This window comes from Elephantulus edwardii, unplaced genomic scaffold (assembly GCF_000299155.1).
Source record: "Elephantulus edwardii isolate Elephantulus edwardi_28Jun2011 unplaced genomic scaffold, EleEdw1.0 scaffold00005, whole genome shotgun sequence".
In the NCBI taxonomy this organism is placed as follows: Eukaryota; Metazoa; Chordata; class Mammalia; order Macroscelidea; family Macroscelididae; genus Elephantulus; species Elephantulus edwardii.
The window spans coordinates 26,177,529-26,194,182 of record NW_006399755.1 but is presented as its reverse complement, the minus strand read 5'-3'; the positions used below and the strand labels follow the sequence as shown (position 1 = coordinate 26,194,182).

Here is a 16,654-nt window from a genome sequence, read left to right as displayed (position 1 = left end):
CTCTGGACCCCGACGAGGTCACCGCGCGGCTGCAGCGGATGCGGCGCGAGCTGAGCAATCGCAGGAAAATCCTGGTGAAGAACCTGCCCCAGGACAGCAGCTGCCAGGTGCGGGGGGTGCGCGTCGGGCGGGCGCCGCGTCCCGGGGCGGGGAGACGGCGGGGCTGGCGCGGGAGGACCGCTGGCCCCGAGGTATCCAGGCGGGGGCCGGGCGCCCCGAGAGGGCGGGAGGGAAGGGGCTGTTGCAGTGATGAGACCCATCCCTGGCTTTTTAAAACCCTCCGACTTTGTGAACGATCTGCTTCTCTAGGAAGGAGGGTGATAGATTAACAAACTGAGCCTTGGAGAGGTGAAATGACTTGTCCATTGTCGTGGGAATCACTCTTTCCTGCCCCTACTGCTCGTGGGTGTGGTGTGGAAGGAAGGGGTGGGGGAATAGGTGAAGAGGTAAAGGAGCACAGGCTGTGTGTGTGGGGGGGCAGTTTTCAGGTGCTCCTTCAGCGGGGCGCGAGGTCCCACCAGGGGTCCTCAGCACCGGAGGGCGGGGCCATCAGAGAGTCCCGAGGAGTTTCTGCTGCAGAAGGACTTGATCAAGTTTGTATGAAACAACGCAGCCTGCTCTCTGTGTTGAGGCCAGGGATAGAGAGGATATCACTCGACTTTGGGGAGCCTTGCCAACTAATAGAGAGTTCTTCAGGAACGCTGATGAGCCTTCAAGATACGCTTCTGTATGTCTTTGATCCACATTAACTGCTGCTTTACGATTAGAAGCCTAGCATCTTTCTCTCTCCCTCTTTCTGATTGCAAAAGTTCCAGCTCATTGCAGGAAAGCTAGAAAGTAGTCTCACAAAGGGCAAGATAGAAACCACCCATATTCCTGAATCCCCATTGTTGTTAAGACTGAATATTTATACATCCTTCTCTTTTCACTGCGCATATGTATGCATATATTTTTGTTTTACCAAAAAAATGGCATCATTTCTTTGATTTTTTTCAGAGTTTCTGAATTGTCTGGATAGCATGTATTTTTTCACATGTAACGTGAATTTACATATTGTATGTGTGCATGGGAAGGGTGAGCTGTCCTCACTAGAGGAAGAGAACATAGAACAAACAGTTGAATGTGTGTATGTCAATATGCATGCTTTCTAGAAGTTGGAAAGATATGAGCCAATTATTCTAATTTCTCTTGTAACCACCTTTATGAAATTGTAGAAAAGCTGGCTATTGACAGTTTCATGACAGTTCTCCCATGTTATTGTTGGGTGGTGTCAAGTTGATTTTTAACTTATAGCAACCCCATTTGACCGAGTAGCACTTTCCAATAGGGTTTTCTAAGCTACAGTCTTTATGAGGAGCTTTGGTGGTGAATTACATAGTATGCTGTGCTTCTAATCAAAAGGCTGTGTGCCTCCAGGGGTTTGAGTCCAGCAGCGGCTCTGTGGGAAGAAAGGTGGACAGTCTCCTCCCATTGAGATCTACAACCTACGAAACAGGATGTAGTAGAATTGACTTGGTGGCAGTGAGTTAGTTAATTATAGTCTTCCTAGAAGCAGATTGCTAAGCCCCAAACCCAGCGGATAGATTAGAACTTTTCAGTTAGCAGCTCAGCACTTAACCATTTTGCTTTCTGGGTCCTGGTAAGTGTACCCACTGGATATTTAGACTTTACATAGCCAATGAGATAAATAATGAACCTATAACTCAATAATCTATATGTAAAAGGGAACATTTCATTTTGAAATACAGTGATAAAAATTTTCGGTCAGCCTCCTGAATTGCATCATTCTTTCAGCTTTCCTACTTTCTGTGGACAGTGTTGGTCCAGTGGACTACTTCCTCAGATAAGGACATCTCTCACAGGCTGTTTTCTTAGCAGCAGCTTTTTCTGCCCTTACAAATAAAGACAGCAAGTAAGCTCAGGAAAAGTCAGGCTAGGAAGAAGCAGATGGCATTAAGAAAAAAATTAAAGGAGGAACAGCCTTGTGTTAGATAATCTAAGAGAATAGAGATGGAGGAATGTCTTGATTGTGTTTTTAGAATGCCAACTCTTTTGAATACATTTCTTTGCATTAATGAACAAAAATATTTAGACCCCAAGATCCAGACAGTGTTTACTCTTGTTGATATATTTTCCATTTCCTGTCTCAAGATATTACATATATGATAAATGAAAGGAACTAATAAAAAGAATTGCCTTAGTTATTTAGTTATTATTTACTGCTTTAGTTACTTAGTTATTTAGTATTAATGATGGAGGGAGGCTTTATAAAAAGAATGTAATGGATTGTACTTGGGAAATACTCTGTTTCTTTTATTAATTTATCTTTAGCTTAAATCACAGAATATTCTGTGAAACAGCAAACAAATTATCACTTAAGTTGGTATAAAATCTCTACTTTAGATGAGTCTTTTCTGTCAAATGGTATTTCTTATGGTCTATTCAAAGTTACATACATTTTAAAAAACAATCTTTAATTGTGATCTAAATGAAAGTTTATAGAAAAAAGATTAATTTTCCATTAAAATACCTGTATTAGATAATTTTTAATAGCAGAATAATTTCATCTAAAAAAAGCAATGGGGACCACATTAGGAACTATAAGTTTATTTCCAGACTTACTCTAGCATTTATTATTTTTCTCTAATAGTTTCCCAAATAAAAGCATTATTATTCATATGCCAAACCTAAACTTTTATGACCTAAGAAGACCAGTTATTTCATTCCATATAGAAACCTGCTCAAGAGTTATGACCTCTCTGTTCTTTGTCATCTTCAGGACTCATACTAACTTTGCTAGTTTTCCAATCACAGTCAAAGTCTGTGGTCCGTATTGCATAACCAAGTAGATATTATCAGAAAGACTTGCCCTGCGTTTTATTGACTATGCAAAGACATTCAACTATGCAGATCAGAACAAGTTATTTATAACATTGTAAAGAATGAGAATTCCAGAACACTTAATTGTGCTCATGTTGAACCTGTATATAGACCAAGAGATACTCGTTTGATGAAAAAGGGGATAGATACCGTGAGGTTTAAATTCAGGAATACTTACTCAGTCTGTATGATGAGCACATAATCCAAGAATATGGACTGTAAACGGAAGAAGGAAGTATCAGATTTTGAGGAAGACTCAGCAGCAACCTGTGTGGCATGCAGGTAGTACAACTTGCTTGCTGAAACTGAAGAGAATTTAAAGCATTTACTTATTATGATCCAAGACTGCAACCTTTAGCATGGATTTCACCTCAACCCCAAGAAAATAGGAGTCCTCTCAACTGTAGCAATAAACAAAAGAAGAAAATATTAAAAGTTGTCAAAGGTTTTATTTTACTTGTATCCACAATCATTGCCCATGGAAGTGGCAGTCAAGAAATCAAGTGATGTTACTGCATTGGACAAATATGCTGAAAAAGAAATTTCTCTCTCTCATAAATCTCTTTTTTTTCAAACCAAAGCTATCACTTTGAGGACTAAGATGTGTCTAATTTAAACCATGATCTTGTCAGTAGCTTCATACAGATGGGAAGTTTGGAAAATAAATAAGAAAGAACAAAGAAGAACCGATGCCTTTGAAATCTGGTGCTGATGAAGAGTATTAAATACACCAGGGAGCTCTGGTGGCATTGTCCATAGGGAGACAACACTGCTAACACAAATGTTCCTCTCTGGTTCAAGTCCACCAGCTCCTTCTTGGGAGAAAGACAGACTCCTTCTAGGCAGCGTCTAACTTTAAAAACCCAGGGGAGGGTCAGATATGAGGTGGTTTTAACTTGATGGAAATGAGAGAAAGATACTCAATAAACTATGGACTGCCGCAAGAATGAGTAAACTGTTTTAGAAGAAATACAGCAGTGTGCTCCTTTGGATGAGATGCCAATCTACTATGAACATCTTTTCAAGAAGGACAAGTCCCTGGAGAAAAACACCACACTTGGTAAAATAGAAAAGGTCAGTGATGAGAAGAACTGACACAGTGGCTGTGACCGTAGGCTCAGACATAGCCTGATGGTGGTGAAGGTCTACAGGGCCTAGCAGTGTTTTCTCTTGTGTGTAGGATTTAGAATTGACTTAAGTTAGAATTGATGCGACGACACCCAGTAGCAACTACAACCAAAGCATGCTAGTTTCTAAAAACATTTAAAATATAGCCTTTTCCATACATTTTATAAGTTGACAACACTTTCCTTTTATTGCTCTGATTAAAAAAAATAATCTGCTTCTGAAGTTGCTGAGGAGGAAATGGAAGATTTCACCAACTTTTGCAGTCAGAGACTGATCGAACATGCAATCAAGATGCATAAATAATAATGGGCAACTGAAACGCAAAAGTTGGGAACAGGGAGGAAGGATCAGTAGCTGGAAAACATGGACTCAATGACAGAAATGAGGCTGGAGATAGAATGATAGAATTCTGCACATTCAATCATTTATTCATTGCAAATACCTTTTGTAAGAAACACAAACGCAGGCGATACACATGGATTCCACCTAATAGTATGCATAGGAATGAAACAGATTACATTTGTGGAAAGAATCGCTGGAGGAGCTGTGAAAACCAGGCCAGGTGCTGATTGTGGGACAGACCACAAACTACCCATGTGCAAGTTCAAGATGAAGTTGTAGAAAATGAAATCAAATCCATGGGAACGAAAATTTGACCTTAAATCTATCCCACTTAAATTCAAAACATCTCAAGAACAACAGGTTTGAGGCTTTGAGCACCAATGAGCATAGACCAAATGAACTGTGGGAGGATAGAAAAAATATTGTCCATGAAGAATGCAAAAGACCATTACAAAGGCTGAAGAGGAAGAAAAGACTGAGATGGATGTCAGATGACACTCTGAATATTGTATTGGAGCGCTGAGAAGCCAAAGCTAAAGGAAGAAACCAAGAAATTAAAGAGCTGAACAGAAAATTTAAAAGGGCAGCTCGGGACGGCAAAGCAAGATACTATAATGAAATGTGCAAAGAGCTGGAGTTGGAAAATCAAAAGGGCCGAACTCAGCTTTTCTTAAGCTAAAAGAGTTGAAAAACAAATTCAAGCCACGAGTGGCATTGCTTACGGATGCTTTGGGTAGAGTGTTGAATGATACAGGAAGCATTAAAAAAAGATGGAAGGAGTACACAGAGTCACTGTACCAGAAGGACTTGGCTGACACAGAATAATTCCATGGAATAACGTATGAGGAAGAACCTGTGGTGATGGAGGAAGTTCAAGCTGCGCTGGAGGAATTGGCCAAAGTCAAGGCTCCAGGACTTGATAGCATACCAGTTGACTATTTTAACAGACGCTGCCCTGGATGTGCTCACTAAGTTGTGCCAAGAAATCTGGAGGACAGCCACCTGGCCAAATGACTGGAAGAGATCAATATTTCCATTCCAAATAAAGGTGACCCAACAAAGTGTGAAAATGACCAAACAATATCATTAATACCACATTCAAGCAAGATTCTGCTGAAGATTATCCAGAAACGACTGGAGCAACACATCAACAGAGAACTGCCAGATGTGCAGGCTGGATTTAGAAGAGGTTATGGTACTAGGGATATTATAGCTAATATAGATGGATCTTGGCAGAAAGCAGAGAATACAGAAGAATGTCTGTCTGTGCTTCATTGACTTTGCAAAGGCTTTTGACTGTGTGGATCACAACAAGCTATGGCTGACTCTGAGAAGAATGGGAATCCCAGACCACTTGATTGTGCTTATTCGAAACCTATACTTGGACCAAGAAGCAGTCGTCAGAACAGAATAAGACGACACTACATGGTTCAGAATTGGGAAGGGGGTCCACCAGGGTTCTGTCTCCATACCTTTTCAATCTGTATGCAGAACAGATCATGCGGGATGCTGGGCTGTATGAGGAGGCATGTGGCATCAGGATTGGTGGAAGAGTCATCAACAACCTGCCTTATTTAGATGACACAAACTTGCCAAAATTGAAGAGGACCTGAAGCGCTTGCTGCCTTCAATACATATTGAAACTCAACATCAAGAAAACAAAGATTCTCACTACTGGCCACTTGGCAGCATCAGTATGGATGGTGAAGAGATAGAGATAGTTAATAGTTTTAATTTACATAGCTCCACAGTCAACACTCTTGGTACCAACAGCCCAAAAATCAAGAGAAGAATTGCATTGGCAAAGTCAGCTGTCAGGGACCTCTCCAAAGTACTGATGAGCAATGACATCAGGCTGGAGACTTAAGGTGTGTCTGATCTGGGCTATAGTCTTCACAGTTGTGTGCTAGCTATGCATCTGAGAGCTGGACAGTGACTAGGGATGATAGAGAATTGTTGCCTTTGAGCTGTGGTGCTGGAGAAGAGTGTTGAATAAACCATGGACTGCTAGGAGAACAAACAGGTTTGTTGTGGAGAAGGTGAAGCCAGAATGCTCCTTGGAGTCAAGGATTCTGAGGCTTTGTCTCACATACTTTGGACATGTTGCAAGGAGAGACCAGTCCTTGGAGAGGGGCATCACATTTGGGAGAGTGGAGGGACAGCGCAGTAGAGGAAGACCCTCGATGAGATGGACCAATTCAGTGATTGGGGTGGCGGGAGTAGGTATGTAAGAGATGGGGAGGTTGGCACAGGATATAGCAGGTTTTAGGGCTCTTGTACATAGGGTTGCTATGAGTCGCAAGCGACTGGACCACACAATAACAACAACATTCTGCATACATGTTTTTGTTCCTGACCTTTTGTCAACTTCTCTTCGTGAGATAATGTTTCTTCTGATTCTCTTTCATTGTGAATTTACTATTGAAGGGTTAAAATGAGTTGATTTTGTGTCATCTCTGTGGACAGGTTAAAATTGTGTTGTTGTTACTGCTGGGAGCAGCTCATGGTGACTCCCTGCTTGCAGAGTGGAGATTCTCCTTAAGGTTTCCAAGCCTATTACCTTCTGGCTCGAAATTAAATAAATACTTAACCATTTGTGCCGCCCATGATCTCCATTACAATGGCATATTTTCCCCTTGCAAACTTACCAGCTGGTTAGGACAAACTCAGTTATTTTAATGTTTAGGGGAAAAAATGAGTGCTTTCTTTATTAAACTTAATTTACATTGATCTTACACAGCTTTGTTTATTTTTTTTTTCTAAAACGGACTTATAATAGCTTTATAGTTCCTATCTCTCAAAGGTATTGCAAATATTAAAAGCCAGGGAGCTTTTAGAGGTATGTGTTTCAAATACTTTATAGAAATGCTAGTTCTAAGTAACACCTGACACCTTTTTATTAATACCTTTGCAAAGACAGTTTCATTGCATACCTCCCAGGCATGTGCATCCCGTCAGACTCTGTCTGGTCTGCGTCCCACGCTCTCTTGAATCTCCTGACCTTGTTTGTTTTCTCAGCTTCATTTCTGGTTCAGATCCTCTTTACTTTTTTCACAGATTATGATATCATTTAGTTAGTCATCTGTCTTCATTGCCGTCTTGTCTCTTATGCTTTAGGAACTGCTTTAGGGAGCTCTGGTGGTGTAGGTCTTAGAGCATTGAACTACTGACTGAAAGACTCTGCAGTTCAAATCCACTCGTGGCTTCAAGGAAAAAAGCTAGACAGTCTCCTTCTGTAGTCTGTAACCTCAGAAGTACAATGGAGGGTAGGTCAGCTGTGAGTCTGTTCTGATCTGACAGCAATGAGAGACAGATAGACTGCCTTCCCTCAGAGATATTTCCAAAGAATAAATCTGATTCTATTACCTCCTGCTTCAAATGATAGTAACACATTATGAAGTGAAATTTTTAAAAAAAATTGGCTCTGCATTCCCACCACTGCTGAATTTTTTCTTAATGTTGTCTTTAATTGTCACTCACTCATTGCTAGCAAACTGGAACTGACTTATAGCTGACCCTCCAGCAGCTTTTCAAGGGCTGTGAATCACATGAGAGGCAATTGCCCATCTTTCTCTGGAAAATTTGTTGGTGGATTCGAAGTGCTTACCTTTAGAATTGCAGTACAGTATCTTATCACTAGGTCTCCAGAGCTCCTGATATTGTTAGTGAAATTATGTTTAATATAAAAAGAGTGTTTTAACTTCCTTAAGTTGCCTAGCCTTTTTTTTTTTTTGTAAATATGAGTTTATGTGAGATGCACCATGTTTATATCTTGTAATTTTCTGTACTCTTACATACAGAGTGCTCCAAACCCATTTGGAAAGCATGACATTACAGGACAGAAACTGAAAATTCTTAGGCATTGTGAAACATTATCGTGCTTCTCTGCCATCTTATCTCTCATTACTCTAGATTGCATTCTGCCTGACCTTTGTCAAACAGTCTGGATTTTCTCAGTGGTTCCTGAGGGTGCACATAGGCGGTGTGCTCGGGTACGGACAGAAAGGTGGGGGTTGGCATTCATCTAGAGGCACTTCAGACGAAAGGCCTGGCAGTCAACTTCTGAAGAGTCAGTCATTGACTGCCCGTGGAGGGCATTCTACTGTGACATGGTCAAGGTCATCATGAGTCGGAACAGACTCTGCAGATACTTGTTAGATTCCCATAAGTATGCCTTTCCTTTGTGATTTTAATATTTACAGTTATGTCTTTGAATGTTAGCATTGTAGAATGTAATTATTTATAGGGAACATAACAGTGTTGTGAACACTGGGCTTTTTTAAAGACAGTCACTGTATAAGAGCTGTGTGAGCATAGTCTTTTTGCAACCTTGAATTTACAAATGTTTATTGGTTAAACTGATGCTCTCATATATTATTTTTATTGCATTTCTAGAAATTGTTTATATTTATGGTTAATCGGGGCCTCTTTCATTGTTACTAGAGTTTTAAAGTATAGATACCCCTGGCATTTTGCTTCCTCTACTGTTTAGCTATTTTCTCAAATGTCTTATGTGTACATATGCTTTGTTTATGTTGTATTGTGTATTTTAAAAGTTGAGAGAGTATATAATTTAATTAGAAGAAATTGTGAAGTGCTCAGGGCAAACAGCCGGACCAGTAATAGAAGAAGCATTCTATTGTTTCACTCGGGGTATTATTAACTCTCATTTCAAAGCACTCTATTATGGTAGTTAATTGAGAAGCTTAATGGTTAATTCACAGCGTCCTTTCAGCATAGTATTATCAGCTGAACACTTTCTAGGACCACAGTCTCCCAAATGTAGGAAACTGATGCTCTTTTTTAAAACTTATTCATCTCCCTTTTCCGTTATATAGTAGGAGATAACCTTTACATACTTTTAAACTGTGAAATTTAAAAAACTATTGGGGAACTCTGGTGGCCTAGTGGCAAGGAGCTGCAACTACAATCCCAGAGGCACATGGTTCTAATCCACCAGATGCTCTGCCGGGAAAAGGAGGGACAATCTCCTACTGTACCAGTCAGATCTGATTTGACAGTACACACACACACACACACACACACACACACACACACACACACACACACACCAACAAAAAATTATTGTGTTTTCTCTATAGCAGTATATTCAGTGATTTTTCCCTCTTTTGGAAAGTCAGTTATTTACCACTTTTGCCTGGCCTGAAAAATACTAGCATCTTTTCTCATTTTGAAATTGCTCTTATTGTGTGGGAAATATAATCTTGTTTACTTCTATAAATTACTTTTCTTACTTCAATATATTGTACTTAAAATTGTCTCTTATGTTGTATTAATGTAATTAAACAGAACGGAATTGTGGATTCTACATTTAGTCAGTGTAGTATTATTCTATTCTCATGAATACACATATACCAAGGACATTGACAGCTGCTAGAGGAATAGACTTCTAGATTTCTGGGACACTATTGATTTAATAAGCTTCTAGTCTTGGCAGACATTTTTTAAAAAAGGTTTCCGAAATGCTTGAACTCTGCTCTGAAAACACGTTCAAGAAGAGGAGGAATGCTCTGTGGTTAGCACCATAATGCTGTGAGTTAATAACCAGTCCAGAGGCCAAAGACCACTTCCTAATTAATGAATGGGTTATGTTTAGTAATTTGGGGAGGAGACTTCCGTGTTCTGCTGTGGAAAGAATATGGTAAATGGTGTTTAGATGTGCATGTTAGCATTTTAATTCTTAAGCTACGATGCTTCAAAAGTGTAAGGTTAACAGTCTGGTTGTACAGTACCCCTAATTAGTGTAGAAGCTGGGCCTCCATGTTACAAACACTCTGTCAACCACAAACCGTGGATGGGATTGTCTTTGTCTTTGGCAGAAACTTATAAAAGAGCTATATTTAAGGGAATTTCCCATTAAGTAAATAAGACTGAAAAATTAGAAACTCAGTCTCAGCTCTTTGCCATCGAGTCAGAACCAATTCACAGCTGAACTTCCAGTGTGTTTTTAGAGGCGGTAAATTTCATGGGAGGAGATTTTATTTTTTCTTCCTCATAGAGTAACTGGTGAATTGTGAGAAACTAGTAAAGGCCAGAAGTTGAGATGGGAGAGGTTGGAAGGCATTTATTCCTCAGCTTCCTCAACATCAGGTTGAAGTAAGTGAACCCACTGCTGCTTTTTATCCAGAAGTGCTCTCCAAGAAAGCTCTGGTGGCCTAGTGGCAAGAAGCTGCACTGCAATCCCAGAGGTATGCGGTTCGAATCCACCAGATGCTCTGCTGGAGAAGGAAGGGTAATCTCCTCCAGTACTAGTCAGATCCAGTTTGACTGTACATGCACAAAAAACAATAAAAGATTTTTTATTTTTTTTTTTAAAAGAGCTCTCCTTTCAACTGAGCATTCTGAGTTCACTCAGCTGTTGCCCCCTCAGCTGCACAATATTCCCTGTACCTTTTTTTCTCACTCATTGTCACTGAGTCTGGTCAGAATGGACTCATAGCTGACCCTCTTAGAAGTTTACAGAGACCATAAGTCACATGGGAGGAGATGGCCCTTTTTTTTTCTCTCTTGGATTCAAACCCCCGGAGAGGCGCCACCTCTGGGTTAGCATCCCAGCTTTCTATGGACTGCACCACCAGAGGCCCTCCTGTACTTTTGTAGATAATCTTAAAAAACAACCATAAACTTGGGGAGCTCTGGTGGCCTAGTGGCAAGAAGCTGTACTGCAATCCCAAAGGTATATGGTTTGAATCCACCAGATGCTCTGCCGGAGAAGGAGGGACAATTTCCACCTGTACCAGTCAGATCTGATTTGACGGTACATGCCCCCCCCCCAAATAATAATAATAATAAAAAACAAAAACAAAAAACCAACCATAAACTTAAGAAACATTTGCTTCAGAAGGTCAAGAATCTTTGTTTTTTGAAGCGCACCCATTGGGCCAATTGCTAGCAGCCTAATAGGTAGAGAAAAGATGGAGATTGTTAATTTCCGTTTACTCAGTTCCACAGTCAACACTCTTGGCCCCAGCAGTCAGGAAACTAAAATATGAGTTGTGTTGGGAAAAAACTGCTGTCAGGGACTTCACCAGAGTGCTAAAGGGCAATGATTTCAGTCTAGAAATTAAGGTGTACTTGATCCAGACTATTGTCTTCATAGTTGCTTGCAGGGCATCAGGGAGCTGGACAGTGAATAAGGATAATAGAAGAATCGAGGCCTTTGGTTTGTGGTGCTGGAGAAGAACAATGAACATTACCCAGACTTCAAAGAGAAGAAACAAGTCTGTCCTGGAGACAGAGAGACCAAGTTTCTCCTTGGAGACAAGGGTTTTGAGGCTTCATCTCATATACTTTGGGCATGTGGCCAGAAGGACCAGTCTTTAGAGAAGGACATCATGCTTGGAAGGGTGGAGGGATGGCGCCGGAGAGAAAGACCCCCAGACAAGATGGCTTGACACAGTGACTGGGGCAGTGGGGTTTGGTGTGTCAGTGAGATTGGTTTAGGATAGAGCAGGGTTCAGAGCTATAGTGCATAAGGTCTCTATGAGTTGCAGTTGACTAGATGGCATATAACAACAACTGTTAGATGCTTTCAGTTCAGCTGCTAGTGATAGTGACCTTGTGAACTACAGATCATCAATTAGCTACTCAATATATTTTTTTTTCTTGATGGGATCCTTACCCTGTTGCCTACTTGGTCACTTTTTTTATTGTTGTTTTTACCTTTCCTGGTAGCACCCAGATCTTCCTTTGAGGGCCTGTTCCTCCTTCATTGCTTATGGATTCTGATTAGATTGGGTGCCATCTCTAACCCCCTGACCTGCAGGGGTGACAGAGCAAAAGCTTCTTTTCACCTGATGTGCTGACTAAATAGGAAATAACTTGCCTCTAAGCCCATTAGAAAATACATGGTTGTCGCTGGAATAAACAGTTTTCTTTCTTTATGTTACCAACTAATGGCAAAGGTAACTCGGGGTTGCTGTGAAGCTGAATACTTTACCCATGGTGGACAGTGTTTGGTGAAGCTCCCCGATTAAAACAAGCTTGGAAGCAGGAATGGCATCACTTCCACAATAGCTTGCCTTGGGAAACCCTGTGAACCTGGAGAAAAGACGAAAGCTAGTCCTGGACAAGGTGTCCAGGACTTTTGTTCATAGGGTTGCTATGAGTCGCCTGCTACTCGAAGACACTTAACAACATGACAACAACAACAACAATAACAAACAGTAGGGAGCTCTAGTGGCAAGGAGCTGCATTGCAATCCCAAAGGCATGTGGTTCGAGGCCACTAGCTGCTCCACAGGAGAAGGATGAGCAATCTCCTCCTGTGCAGTTAACTGCCTCTGAAAACCCACTGGAGCGTCAGCTATGGGTTAGTTCTGACTCTATGGCACACAACAACAACAAGAGTAGCTGTGGTGGAAACTCAAAGGAACGTGGTTCGAATTTATGAGCTGCTGTGTCAGAGAAGGATGGACAGTCTCCTTTCAAGTATGATTTATTGCTTCTGAAACACCGCTGGAAGGTTAGCTATGGTCAGTTCTGACTCATTGGTACATGGCAACAAAAACAGACAAAATCTAAATACTAGGAGAAGTGATTGTTGTTATTAGGTGCCATTGAATTAACTCTGACTCACGGTGACCATATGTCCAACATATCAAAACCCTGCCCAGGCCTGTGCCATACTCACGGTCTGTTGTGCTTAAGCCCATTGTTGTATTCACTCTGTCAGTTCTTCTCGTGGTCGTTGTCTTTGCTGACTGTGTTTTCTAAACATGATGTTCTTTTTATCTAACCCTTTTGCTCAACATATAAGTCTGTTTTACCTGAATTCTAGTTCATTTTTAACACTCAGTTATACGTTTCTTATGTACATTGAATATATGACAATGTTTTCCATGAAACATTGCTTTCTTGATCCACCTCCTCCCCTCTGGCAACATATCTTTTTAAATTTTCATCTTTGTCTCCTTCAAAAGCTTGGGTGTGGGAATATAGCTTCCTCACCAGCTCTGTTACTTTTTTCTGAACAGAAGCTACTTTGTATCTCTCCTAATGCCTCAGCTAATTGAGCATGTAGTCCAGTCAAGATCTGTCTGTAATGCCGCAGCTAGAACAGGTTTCTCTCTGGTCTGGATATCCAAAATAACAGTAATGACCTTTGTTTATTGGGCTCTGCTGTTGCCAGGCACTGTACTTGGTGTTTTGTTTACGTTATATTTAATCCTTGCCTAAAGGCTGTGAGATAAGGTTTTTTTACTCCCTTCCTCGCTTTTTCTGGCTAGGGAAACAGAAGTGTAAAAATGTCAAGCCCTTTGCCCAAGATATTCATATAGTTAGTTAATGGTAGAGTGGAAAGGGACTGCAGTTTTATTCCAAAATTTATATTCTTATCCCAGGCTGTGCTATAATTATAATCCCTACCAATATTGTGATTCAGAGGGTAGGAACAATGTAATATTTACCTTTGTAAATCACTAATGTTTAACCTAGAATCTGACACATTGTTCTAAGGAAAATAAGACACAGAGTGGGACTACCACCTACTTGGTTCTAAAATGCTATACTTATGTTAAATGCGTTTGACACAGAGCAAGCTCTTAAATATTTTTAGAGGAACAAATATTGCAGTATAATGTGGTGTACGCTTTTTCTTTTTTTTTGGTGGTGAACTTACTTCATTCTATTGTAATTATATAATTAACCATTTTTGGCTTATGAGAATGATGAAAATTAGACACCCTCTCTCCAGAACAGTACTAATAATCATGATACGTAAGTGTTTACATATCATTTTAATGAATTCATAGCTTTCTCTTACCATGTCCCTGATATCACTACGACCTTGTTAGGCTCCAGGTTAGCAAGTGTTGCTGTCAGCCAATTCTCTTCATGTCTCTGGGACTTCACATATAGACATGTCTGACTGCTTTTTGAGAAGACCTTTCATCAGACACTTCTGCAGTTCTACATTTATGTGTACCAACAGTAGGGCAAAACTAAATAGTGATAGTTTTACCAACGATATATAACATCAATTTAATCATGAAGAAACATCGGACACAAATTCTATATGCAAACCTTTGCTTAGCTTTTTGTGACAGAGGTCTTAGCTAATATTTGCCTTTTGTGACTTACTTCCTAAGCATACTGTGTTCTTGTTGTTATGTACTGTTGGGTCAGAATTGACTTGTAGTTGACCGTCTGTAAACATTTACTGTTTTCAGAGATAGTAAATTGCATGCAGGGAGATTGCCTCTCTTTCTCCTATGGAGCAGCTGGTGGGGTTGAACCACTTGCCTTTGGGTTGGCAGCACAATTCCTTAGGCCATCTGAGTTCCTCTAGTCCGTTGTAATGTTTAGATTTGTAAATTCATTTCCTTATTTCCTATGCTTGTGAATTTTCTTTATGTGTTTGAACCTTCCCATTAAACTTTCTTAGTACCATAAAGGCCAGTATAGCAATAGAATTTATTGCAGTTTGTTTGTGCCTGTATTTGTGTGCCTTTTCCTTGTCTTTGTGCCACCATCTCCCAGCACATCTCTGCCAACCAGCTAGTCTGTCTGTCTTCAGCCCTCTACCATAATTGGTTGTCTGTTCCCTATTCCCAGCTTGCCTTTGTTTCCTGGACTTTGGAACTTCTGTTACCTCACCGAGAGATAGTCTATCTACTTGGTTTTTATTCCCAAATTAGCCTCCATTTCTCTGAGTTTATAGTTTACAGATTTTTTGGTAGCATCCAACGGTGACGGCCTAAACTAGAGATGATGGCAATCAACAAAATATGTGGATCTGTGATTTTTAAAAGAATCTCAAGTTTACAGAAAAGTTGCAAATTCTGTACAATGTTTTCCCCTTACTGTCCAACTACCCTACCACCCTGAATACTTTATTGTGTGTTTCCTACAAACAAGGATATTCTGTGACATAACCACAAGAATGCTATCAAAGTCAAAATACTACCATCTAACTCTCAGATTCCATTAAGCTTTTATTCAGTTTGCTGTTGTGAAGGGATAGAGTTCAGAATCTTGTATTGCACTTTGTGTATTGCCTTTCTCTTTAGTTTCTTTCAATCTGGAATAATTCCCTAGTCTTCTGTTGACTTTCATGGCTTTGACCCTTTTGAAGATTATAGGCTCACTATTTTGTCTTGTGTCCTTCAATTTTTGTTTGTCTGATGGTTCCTCATGATTAGATTAATGTTATATATCTTTGGCAAAACTACCACATTTTAGATTTGCCCTATTGTTGATAAAGTTCACTCTGATCATATTCATTCTGGTAGCAGCTGCCAGACTGCTACATATAAAATTACTCTTTCCTCTTTGAGGTTGATAGGATTTATAGGGAAGTATTCTGTTGTTGTTACGTGATGTCAAGTTGCTTGTGACTCATAGTGACCCTATGTACAATAGCCCTGAAATCTGCTGTATCCTTTACCATCTTTACTGTCTCTGATACACCTACCCTTATTACCTCAGTTACTCAGTCAGTCCATCTCATCCGTGGTCTTCCTCTCCTTCTCTGTCCCTCCACCCTACCATGCATGATGTCCCTCTCCAAGGACTGGTCTTTCCTTGCAACATACCTAAAAAGTATGTGAGACGAAGCCTCAGAATCTTTGCCTCCAAGGAACAGTCTGGTTTCACCCTCTCCAGATGAACCTGTTTGTTCTGGCAGTCTGCGTATTTTGAGACTATGTAAATATTTCATACCCCTTCAAATGTTCACGTTAACTATGTATTAGTATATATTATTATAAGCTTTTCCTGTTTTGTTTTATTCATTACTGTTCTGTTTCACATACTTTGGGCATGTTGTCAAGAGAGGCCAGTCCTTGGAGACTGTTGGGAAGATTCACTTGGAAGGATTGAGGGTGAGCTCAGGGGAGGAAGGCCCTGGATGAGGTAGATTGACACAGTGACTCTGGCAGTGGGGTCAGGTGTGTCTGAGACAGTGAGGTTGGCTCAGGATAGGGCAAGGTTCAGAGCCTGTGTTCATAGCATCGCGAAGTGTTGTAATTGACTCAAGGACACATAAAACAACGAGTGTTATTATTTGAAATGAATTTGGGTGGTGCATCCTTTAGTTTTGGTATACATAAAGTTACTGAGTCTAATTGACTTCATGGTACCTAACAAGGAGAGCAGTATATACACACACATTTGCATCTCTATTTATTTGTTTATGTATTTACTTATAATGAAATAAATGCACTCAGGGATATATTGCAGCCTGACACTATACTCACATTGCAGTTGACACTGACCTTCATCCTCGTATTCTCCCAGTCCATTTTCATAACTTCTTTGTGCTCATTGTTGTTGTTCTTATGTGC

The 16,654-nt window shown here is 40.3% G+C and overlaps 1 protein-coding gene across 1 annotated transcript in view; it reads left to right on the top strand.

Moving 5' to 3' along the window:
• Positions 1–16,654, top strand: part of RAVER2 (ribonucleoprotein, PTB-binding 2) — a 157,913-nt gene that overhangs the window by 58,002 nt on the left and 83,257 nt on the right. The window contains 1 exon segment of the mRNA XM_006879842.1: positions 3–107. Within this exon segment, the coding sequence (XP_006879904.1) occupies positions 3–107 (105 nt within the window).